General features: G+C 46.2%; 1 protein-coding gene across 6 annotated transcripts; it reads right to left on the reverse strand.

Annotated features, from left to right (window-relative positions):
- Positions 1 to 3,205: 3,205 nt before the first annotated feature.
- On the reverse strand, positions 3,206 to 9,757 carry LOC123148355 (disease resistance protein RGA5). 6 transcript variants are annotated; one of them, XM_044567744.1, is made up of 10 exons: positions 9,491 to 9,755; positions 8,245 to 9,106; positions 6,122 to 8,149; positions 5,949 to 5,992; positions 4,792 to 4,929; positions 4,595 to 4,662; positions 4,428 to 4,472; positions 4,050 to 4,174; positions 3,859 to 3,967; positions 3,206 to 3,569 (listed from the first exon to the last, which is right to left on the reverse strand). In XM_044567744.1, exons 1-10 carry the CDS (start codon positions 9,600 to 9,602, stop codon positions 3,534 to 3,536), a joined length of 3,567 nt encoding a protein of 1,188 aa, XP_044423679.1. In that variant the 5' UTR covers positions 9,603 to 9,755; the 3' UTR covers positions 3,206 to 3,533. The 6 variants fall into 6 exon arrangements, 3 of the variants coding, with proteins under 3 accessions (XP_044423679.1, XP_044423680.1, XP_044423678.1); XM_044567745.1 differs by having other exon boundaries at positions 4,792 to 4,911; positions 9,491 to 9,754; XM_044567743.1 differs by having other exon boundaries at positions 4,792 to 4,959; positions 9,491 to 9,753.
- Between the last annotated feature and the right edge of the window lie 664 nt (positions 9,758 to 10,421).

A 10,421-nucleotide genomic window follows, 5' to 3' on the forward strand; every position in this document is an offset into this window, starting at 1 on the left:
GTTGGTGTGTGGTTGTAACCCGTAGTTGTAATCCTGGTTGGTTGATGGCTTTGTTAATTCAAAGTCGGGCTCTGCTTGAGCCTTCGTTATAAAAAAAATAGAAATCCAACGGTGAAAACGGGTCAAATTTGGACACACAGTTTAAGAGATAAAACGTTTTGAATAAACAGATCTACGAAAAAAAGGAAAACTCTCAGGTTGCGACAAGTGGCACACATGCAGTGCGCCACTTGTTGCAACCTGGGAGGACGGAGTGATTTTTGGAAAGATTACTCCTCAATTAGTGATTTCGTGTTTTATATTCTCTATTATTCATGTGTTTTCCAACTATTGTTTTTCCTTGATGAAACTTATAATATATAGAATGCCACGTCCCCTAAAAAAATAGAATGCCATAGTAAGAGTATCTACAACCAAGCTTCCCAAACTAAAATTGAGCGGATGACCTGGCCAGTGTCTCGCCAAAAAATGTGTCCAGTCCCCAAACCGGCCATGAAAGTCCGGGCTGACCGACACCTCTCAAACCTAGTCAAAATCCATGGCTGATATAGAAAGGTCCGGACACGTCCGGGCGTGTCCGCCACGTCAGACCGGTCCACCCCAGCCCCACATATAACCTCAGTCCGGATGAGCCCTAGAGCAAAGTCAACAAACTCCACTTCACTCACTCACTCTTTCTCTATCTATCTATCTCTCTCCAAGTCCCCTTCCCTTCCAATCTATATATGGTGAGCGATAGCAATAGTGGCACATCCGGTGACGGATTTGGAGTGGCGGAAACTCCGACTGGGAGTCACAGCCGCCCGACGCAGAGCCAGACAATGTGCAGGCGACGTCACCGACTCCTCTCGTCCTCTACACAGCTTCGGCCGCTCGATGCTCCTCCAGGTAGGCCGCCCCCTTTCCGCCTGCTATACCAGCTCCGGAGGGCATACCCGACCCTCGTTGGATCCTCGTGCCCATATCGGCGCCAGCGCGGACGATGACGCTCGAATCTGAGGCGCGAGCTGCACATCGCAAGCTGCATCGGGTGAGGGAGAAGGTTTCGGCGGGGAAGGCACTAGCCGTGCGCCGATGGATCTAGAGGACCCGATCCTCGCGATGGTCCTCCAGCCCTCCTCATGACGGTGGAGACAATGCGTTGTGCCTGCGCCGCAAAAACACCAAAGGGCCCGTACTCGCCATTGAGCAGCTGAAGGGCTACTGCAGAGCCGGTAACCAAGGCAAAGACAGCCCGACTGGCCAAGGCGCGGGACCGCACGGTTCGGAGGATGACCGGCAACATCTCGTCCTCCGAAAGCCGCTTGAATAACCTTGTGCATCCTAACTATGAAGAGACTAGGTATGTGCTTTTTATATTTATGTCATCTTGATGCTCCATTTTAAGCTACTCCCTTTATTCCACATTGTAGTGTGCTGTGTTTCCCAAGATCCAAATTTGATCGTAAATTTAACCAACAAGATTGACTGCGTCGGGGACAAAAAATATATCACTGAATTCATATCGTAAATACGAATTTAGTGGTATAATTTTTGCTCTCGTCGCAATCAGTCTCGATAGTTAAATTTACAGTCAAACTTAAATCTTGAGAAGCGCGGAAGCACTACATTGTGAAATGAAGGGAGTAATAAAATACACTGTTTGTGGCGAAGAGACATTTTTACGCGTTGCACTGGATTTGAGAGCCCCCCCCCCCCCCCTCCCAAAGATTTCCCCATGGCGCTTTTTTAGCACCGGGGGTGAAAAATTGGCCCAGTCGCGCCCCCACGATCTTGTTTATTGCAGGTTTGGGCCAAAATAACAGCCGGCGAACCCGAGCTAAACCCAGCCCCCCGGAGGGGCGCTTGGGGGGCCGGGTGGCAAAACTAACGGGCATGTCGAACGCCGAGTGGAGGGCGGAGGTTCAGCGCCGGGAGGCTGTCACCACCGACCGGCGGAACATGCTCAACACCAAGAAGGCCCGTGACGCAGCGGCGGATGCAAAGGCGTCTCGCGTGGGGATGATGAATCCGCCCGGCAGCCACGGCCCGCAAGCTGCATGGAGCCAACAGAGCGTCACGCCGCCGGCCAACTTCTCGCCGCCACCGCCGCCCTGGGGGTACGCACCCTCGCCTGGCTACGCCGACGGCGACGTGCATGGTGGATTCAACCCCAACATCACCTCCCCACATGGGCAGCGCGCCTCACCCTCCGGTATGAACCCCGACCAGCGCAGCCCCTCACCCGCTTTCACCGACGTACACAGCCTCGCCGACGCCGCCTCTACGACGTGGCGCTCTGCCCTTCTCGCAAGCCTCAACGTCACATTTCGGCAACCCTGATGCGAAGGAAGCCGACGTGGACGAGATCATCACGAGCAGCTCGGTCGCCGCTGCCTCCTCCCCCGCGTTCCATGCGCAACACGACACAATGGACCCAACCGGCGACACGGACGACGAGCTCAACGACGCCGAGGAGGAGGAGGAGGTAGAGCCGGCGCCGGCGAGGAAAGGGAAGAAGAAGAAGCGGGGGCCAGGACCGGCGAGCCGCGCGTCAAGTGGACGTCCAAAGAAGATGAGTAGTTGCTTCAGTTTAGACTATAATGAACCTGTAATACATTGTGTGATCGGTTTCTAATGATGGATTGTATCCCTCAGATGGTGCTCGCTGTACCAGATAGATTGCCAGAGCTATGGGATCTGTCTCCTGAAAATGATGAAGTGCTTTTCGTCCTCTCTGTACTTTTGCTACCAATAATACATGAGTTTGTTCTCATGCATTTCAATTCAGTGGGCTTTCTGCCGTTACAGAGCTCACCGTGTAATGTATGTTGTTGGACAAAATATGTATTTGGTCCTAGTCGACTTTGAAGTCTATGAATTTCACGGAACTTTTACCATTCAGTTGGAGGATCATCTATCTGTATGTAACTGACAGTATGTTATATGTTCCTACAATTTGCAGAGTTTATCTTCTATTTCATACTTCGTCTAGCAACTATTTACTTCTGCATAGATGGCGAAACTACCCACTGTGTTAGAATCTTGGCTCCATCCATAGTTATCATGATTCAACAGTGAGGCCATAGCATCGCCACAAACATCGCAAGTTAGCCAAATACCTCCTCATTACAGACTGGGCATGCCCGAATGAAAACAAAAGTACATATCAGAATATTAGAAAATCCTCCTAATATCAGACAATATAGGATTGTACACCAAGACATCAACAATTTGTATGCATCAAATGGAGTTCAGACAATGTGTGTACTGAAATAGCACAATGGTATCTGGGTATTGCGTTCCTTGAGACATATAGCAGGTTTATAAAACAATTTTCAATTCTTAAAGACAAATCGGAAGACGCTTGCCACCACCATGAGATTGGCAACAAAGGAACTTCATTATCGTTTGTAATACACGCTATTTTGCTATGCTGGTATGAAAGACTGAAGCACAAGAGTGTCTTGTAGCTTAATAGACGATATGAGAGCAAGATCTTCCGTCATCATGATGCGACGACAAGGCCATAGCATCGCTACAAACATCGCAAGTTAACCGAATACCTCCTCATTGCACACTGGGCATGACTGAATGAAAATAAAGGTACATATCAAAAAAATTAGACAATCCTCCTAATATCAAACAATATAAGATTGTACGCCAAGATATCAACAATCTCTATGCATCAAATGGAGTTCAGACAATGTGTGTACTGAAATAGCACATTTGGTATCTGGGTATTTCATTTCTTGAGACATATAGCAGGTTTATACTAGCATTCGACATCTATTCATAGAAGTAAAAAAACTTTTTGATTTGTAGCATATCAAAATAGAATTGAGCAGTATTTAGAGAAGAAGAAAAAAAAACTACTACCTTGTTAATCTTAAGCCATCGAGTTATGCAATCTGCATGGTAAGAATGGCTGCACGGCAATCGTATCAACTTCTGTTGGCTTTTAAAGTTTGATTTACAGATCGCACATCTGCATGGAGATTTCACATGTTATATGTTTGTCTTAGGGTTACAAAATGATGAGCATTTCTCAGAGTAAAACTAACTCATACTCCTCGTTGTTCTTTTTGCTGGAGAAGAAGTTACAATTGTTCCTAAAAGGCACCAGGTAGCATGTCAGCTCATCAGATAATCCTCTGGATTGAGTTCCTACTGCTTGATCCTTTGCTTGCAGTTGCTACAAAATACAAAAATAATAGTAAAAATTTGCTCTGAAATGAGATTTCCGTGTGATACAAGACGTCAATCAAAGTGTCTCTATTTATGTCCAATTTTTTTATGTCAAATCGTGGGAACGAAGTAGTATACCTAGAATTACTTATGGGAGCAAGCAGTATAAGTAAACCACATTGACAATATGTGTTAAGAAAATTGTTGTTCTCTGAAAACCATCAAAGTATCGTCCATTCCGCAAAAGCAAAACAACATACCTCATATGACATATTATCTGGGTCGACAATATCTTCTGTTGCCACCTGCATATACAAATTATCCTCAACTTATCATTCTGGGCTGCCGTTCATTATTCAGTGCAGACATCTGGGTCTGATGATCCCTATGAACCCAAAGGAAACAACAGAGTAGAATCGCAGGAAACCTGAGCTACATTATTGGCAGGTGGTCGATACTCAACAACCAGTGATGATGGTTCCAAGAATACGCTACCTAAAAGTAATGCACCACGAACATGTAGTAAGTGTGAGCAACTGAGCATTAGTTAGTACAGCTAATGAATCCACCTCAAACAATGCAAAAGATGCTTGGAGATTGGTAGTGGCAGCACCATATTATTACCAGCAAAATCCTTTGAAGCGGTAACTAGCAGTGAATCCTCCTCTTCTAGCAATTGCCTAGCCGAAGATTCATCTGATTCACACCAGGCCTCAATCTTGTGGGTCTCCTTGGAGACATGGACTGTGTAAGTATTAGGAGCTGTCATTAGTGAACTGATGTGAGACTTCCCTGCAGCAATTTGCAAACGTACATTGTAATTAAATCAAGTAAATGCAACTCTACAGGTAAATACCTGTTGTGGCTATCATCTTAACTGAAAGAACATTCATAATTTGTGTTTAGACTTGCATAAGAAGCTGATAATTGCAGTCCTTCCGTTTGTAGACTAACTAAAAGCAAATATTGCAGGAAGAGAGACTTTTCAGCAATTACTGGTGCTCTGGACAAAGTAGAACGTCACACTCTCCAAATAAATACAACTAAATTTTACTGCGTCGATGAGGGAGGTGTGGAAGTCGCCCACCTTCCACGCCTCCTTGTTCTTTCCTGTCAGCCTATACAGGCCGACAAGTGGGGTGCACCTAATGCAATCCGCTCGAGGGTTGGGGCGCGGAGAAGTGCATCGCGTGAGCCCCTACGCGTCCTCCGCGTCGGCCTTCTTGGCGGCCTTCCAGATCTAACGAGGTCTAGGAAGCTGGTGAAGGGGGCCATCGGATGGGGGCGGCGGCAAGGGGTGGAAGGGGGCAGTGGCATACGGGGTGGTTGCGATGTGAGAGAAGGGGTCGAGTGGAGAGCGGCCGCTCGAGGAGAACCGACCGTTTCTTTTTTAGCTGGTTTTCTTCGTGCGATCTCTTTTCTTCAGCAGTGGAAATTATTGACTATAAAGGTGGAAGATCGCGAGGCGATGGTTGTGCGTCTTCGCTCATCGCGTTGGAGCGTGCTACGCCGACCTAAGGCTGCTCTGTGGTTCTCCTCCATTGTCTGCGCTGGCTGCTTAGTTTTCTGCTAGTAGGTTGTGGGTCTGCGTGCTTTATTTGGCCCTGTGCCATGTATCATTACTTTAGTTCGTGGCCCTGTTGTGGCAGTGCCGTTCCATACTGTGTGGTGATCCCTTTCGAACTGTGCTGGGTGGCTTTATTTATAAAGTCGGGCATATGTCTTTTCTCTAAAAAAAAGTTGAAAGATGTAAAAGAAAACAGTTGATACAAAAAATATACCTGGAACATGAGGTCGCAAAGAGGACTCCATTAAACCTGAATTCCTGATTACAACAACCACTTAGCTTGGTCACAACGTAAGAATTAAATCAGGTTAATCAAAGAATCCAAGTCAAAGTAAAGGAGAGCATATTTCCTTGTTTTCAAAAGGAACATTGGTAGTAACGTAGTACCTTTGATCAGCTGGACTCTTCACTTTCTTATCGTATTCATCACGTTCTTCCTCCAGAATCTCATATGGTTGTTGTTTCTGTTTTCTACTTTCATCGCCATTGGAACTATAAACCGATGATTGCTCGTTGATTCTAGGATTGCATTGATGATTATTGACCAAGCCATATTCTTGACCAGCAGCTCCACCCCAAAATTTTACAGAGATTTTTCGAAGGCTTGGCATATGCTCGATGCTGATAATACCATTTTCATATTGCTCCATTTGCGGGATGGCGTTGAAAATTAGCTTGAGCTTCAAAAGATTACGCATTGCATCTGCCTCAAATTTTAGCCAAGCTATACCACTTGTGAACCTCAACTTGAAGTATTTTAGAACTAAGAACCCCGCCTTGCCAAAGATGATCTTGTCATCGGGTGATGTCTCGACATACAACGACAGAGCAGTGAGGGCGGGCAAACCTCCAAGGATACCAACATCATATATCAGCAGTTCACTCACTGCAATCTTTAGAATGCATAGGTTGCCAAGTTGTTCCATCCACCTTGGGATTCTGTGAAATATGATGCCGTTGTGTGGCGAGCATTCAAATCTCCGGAGACTGGGGAGAGGTGCCATGTTATTCCAGTAAATGATTGCTTTCGAAGCGCGGCCATACCTAACCGAGGATTTGTGAGCCACTACCATAGTTTTCAGGTTGCTATGTCCTCCGATCAAAGAAGACAGAGCTTCCAGGATTCGCTCCGCATCTTCCATACTTCCCTCCAGATGGTCGGAAGAAGGCGGTGTAGAAATATAAAGATCCTGAAGGTAGTTCGGCATGCCAAGGCTCCCGAGATTGATGGACCAATCCAGAAGATTTGTGTCAACGGGAAGACTGAGGTGCCACAAGTGTGGGAGATATGTAACATCCCATGGAACATAAAGGCCCCTTGTATCCATAACATCCAGTGTTTCCAAACATTGCAGCCCTCTCAAACGGTTTGGTAGTTTTATGCAGACATCACATATAATCTTCAGATATCTCAGATGGAACAACTCTGATATCCTACTGAGTTCTATGGCCGGGTCTTGGTCGCCATGACGATGACCGGAGAGTTGAAGGTTTAGAACACGAAGAAGCTTGAACTCTCCAATGCAAGGCATACACCCCAATAATCCAAAAAATCCAAGTGACCGTACTTGTGCCTTACTGATGTTTGATGGTATCTTAGCATATTTTACACCACCGAGTTGGAGAGACAGTCGACGGACCTTTTGATAAAGTGCCACATTCTTTCGACAACTGTAGTCTATTGCCACAATGAAATTCTCTTCTGCAGACTTGTTTGCAATAAGATCATATACCACGTCATGGACTTCACAAGACAACACCTCATTGTTGTAGTTGATACATATCGGCTGGATAAATCTTCTACCAATAAGTTGACCAAGATAGCTTTCTGCAACTTCCTTGATGTCTTGCCCTTCTGTTGTATCGATTAAACCTTCAGCCACCCATTGCTTGAGCAAATCATCCTTGCAGAATGTGTGGCCCTCTTGATACATGCTAAGATAGAGTAGGCATGTCTTCAAATAATGAGGAAGGTTATTGTAGCTCAGACTCAATACTTGTCTCGTTCTTTCTGAAATAGAATTTGCTGAGAAACATGAGCTTAATGACTGATGGATATACGTCAATATATCAGTAGATATTACAGGCTGGCTTGCTAAAAGACTAGCTATGCTAATTGTGGCTAGCGGCAAACCATCGCATATTTCAACGATTTTGTTTGAAACTTCTTTCAGTTCTTCAGGGCAATCATTTTCAGAGCCAAAGAGTGTGTTAAAGAACAGCTTTCTTGAGTGATCATCATCCAGAGGTTCCATCTGAAAAACATGTTCTGACTGGTAAGAGCAACATGTTAATGCAATGTCTTCGATCTGTGTAATTGTTACTATTCTGCTGCCTTGACTGCCCTTTGGGAAAGCATGATTAATAATATCCCATACTGATGTTGCCCATAAATCGTCAATAATAATTAGATACCTGCATGCCAAAGTAGAGGCGTCATATTAGGATTTATTTATGGAAGAGCAGAGTATATATTAGGTTAATCTGTTTGAAGAATAACAGTACTATACCTTTTATCTTGTAGATATTTCTTGATATTGTCAATGAGGTCAGCCTCCTTACAGTCTTGCAGGGAGTGCTGATGCTGGAGTTGTGCTAGCATGTCACGGAAAATTCTCTTCGTATCAGGCTTCTTGGACACCCGAATGAAAGCGCGACAATGGTATTGCTTCCCAAGTCTTTTGTACAGCACTCTGGCAAGCGTAGTTTTACCGAGACATGAATGTCCGAGAACAGATAGCACCTTGAGCTGCTGATCGCCATCATTAGCCAGTGAGTTGATGAATCCGTTCATCCGCCCATCAATTACTATGTCTTGGTACTGCATTGGAGCTGGAAGCATAGGACCAAGGGACACAAACCTATGCCTCAAGGTGCTGCAAGAATGGAGATTGTACACGTGGTGCCGTTCAATTGCCTCTTGGACATACTTCCTCAACTCATACAGTGTTTCCACAATGACATCAACCTTAGTCTTAGTCTTGGGAGTCTTGGCATGACCAAAGAATTTGAAGCGGGATCTGGTTGTCTTGATGTTGTTGGGGACAATGGAGGCATCTTCAGGCCTATCAAATATTAAGCTGTCCATGTAATCCTCCATGTCGTAAGACAGGTCACGCGCCTCATTCATCCAGCAATTTGCCGCCGGGGGAGGGTCCTCCACCTCTGACAGTTTATCAAGGTAGGAGCTCATCTTGTCAACATTATCTTTGAGGAGGCGCATTCCGTCCTTGACCCTGGTGGAGCTGGAGCATCCATTAGGAGGAGCTAACAGCAGCATGTCCAGCTTACGGGCAAGGGGTCTCATGGCTCCCAGGGAAGCACAGATAGGTGCCCCAATCTCCCTGCCTCCTCTGCCTTGGATCGAAACATCTAAACACACGCAGACAGAGTACTACTATTAATTAAGGAATAATGCATGTTATTTACAGCCAAAAAGAAAAAGGAAAATACAGAATCAGCCGCAGCAGCTTGAGTCCGGGAAACGGGCGCAGGTACGGGAGAGCTAGCTAGCTACCCAGGATTAAAAAAAATTACTTGAGCTCACCGATGTAGGAAAGCTTGGAGATCAGAGAAACGGTTGACTAAATCGTGTTGCCGAGGGTGAAATGAAATTCAGAGGATGAGACGGGAAAGAAAATACAGTAGTACTAGTAATCTCATACTACAAGGAGAATGTAAGCAACACCACGTCGTAAGCAGTCATTAGCGCAAGGGAGGGAGAGAGAGAGAGGAGAGGAGCTGTCGCAGGCTCACCTCTAGTAGGACGAGTTGGATCGGAGAAGACGGCCTTGTGCGCAGGTGGTAGCTGCTGCTCAAGGAGAGGCACGGTCGCCGCCTCCTCCTTGAACTCTTGCCGGAGCTCCATCAATCGGTCAGATCCACCGCTATCTATTGTAGTGTGACTCTCGGTCCTCTAGATTTCACCCCCGAAGAAACAGAAACAGTGTTTTGGAGCGGGGCACCTACATCCGTCCTTGGTCACTCTTCCATCCTCAATAATGAGCTTGTGTCTGTCGCTTGCTTTTAGGACTGTATCTTTCATCCTCAATAATGAGCTTGTGTCGCTTGCTTTTAGGACTGTTCCACCACAAGGACGACACCAAACGTGTCTGAACAGATTTAATTAGAGGAGCATGTCATTCAACGCTACCCGGCCAAAATCATACTGAATGAATTGTATTATTGGTTAAATTTAAAATATTTACACCGAAACATATGAAATTAAACAAAGTTTTAATGATAACAAACTAAAAAAAACTAAGCAATGTACCGGGCGATGACCTCCTAGGCATGGCCACCGGCACCTCCGTCGTCGTTCGGTCGGTCATCATCGCCGTTGTCTTTGTCGTCGCTGTCCTTCCAGCGGCTAAAGGCCTCTCAGGGTTCATGGAAGCCCTGATGAATTACCGTTGCGTGCCTCCACCTAGCAGCAATAGTTGGACACGGACTCCGGCACACGCCACCCTCAACTGCCCTTGTTGGCGAGGCGGTGAGCCAAGGGCTCGAACCTGGCCAACCCCTGTTCCAAGAGTTGGTCGCTAATCCAGCGCCAGCGGCGGTGGACATCTACGTGGTGGTCCTCGATTGATCCTTGGCCCAGTCCAGTAGTACGTACGATGCCGTGAACGCCGCCCGACGTGTCGTGTTGTGCCGCTTCCGGTGCGCTTCCTTGGCTTCTACCTTA

This window comes from Triticum aestivum, chromosome 7A, assembly GCF_018294505.1.
Source record: "Triticum aestivum cultivar Chinese Spring chromosome 7A, IWGSC CS RefSeq v2.1, whole genome shotgun sequence".
NCBI lineage: Eukaryota > Viridiplantae > Streptophyta > Magnoliopsida > Poales > Poaceae > Triticum > Triticum aestivum.

What these genes read in the sequence shown, in the direction of transcription:
- LOC123148355 (XM_044567743.1), bottom strand. Translation starts at nt 9,602, where the DNA reads ATGGAGCTCCGGCAAGAGTTCAAGGAGGAGGCGGCGACCGTGCCTCTC. An exon ending in AAATATCTACAAGATAAAAG is followed by an intron (nt 8,150 to 8,244) that starts GTATAGTACTGT and finishes TTTGGCATGCAG; the next exon opens with GTATCTAATTATTATTGACG. An exon ending in CAGATAATATGTCATATGAG is followed by an intron (nt 4,175 to 4,427) that starts GTATGTTGTTTT and finishes TGTATTTTGTAG; the next exon opens with CAACTGCAAGCAAAGGATCA.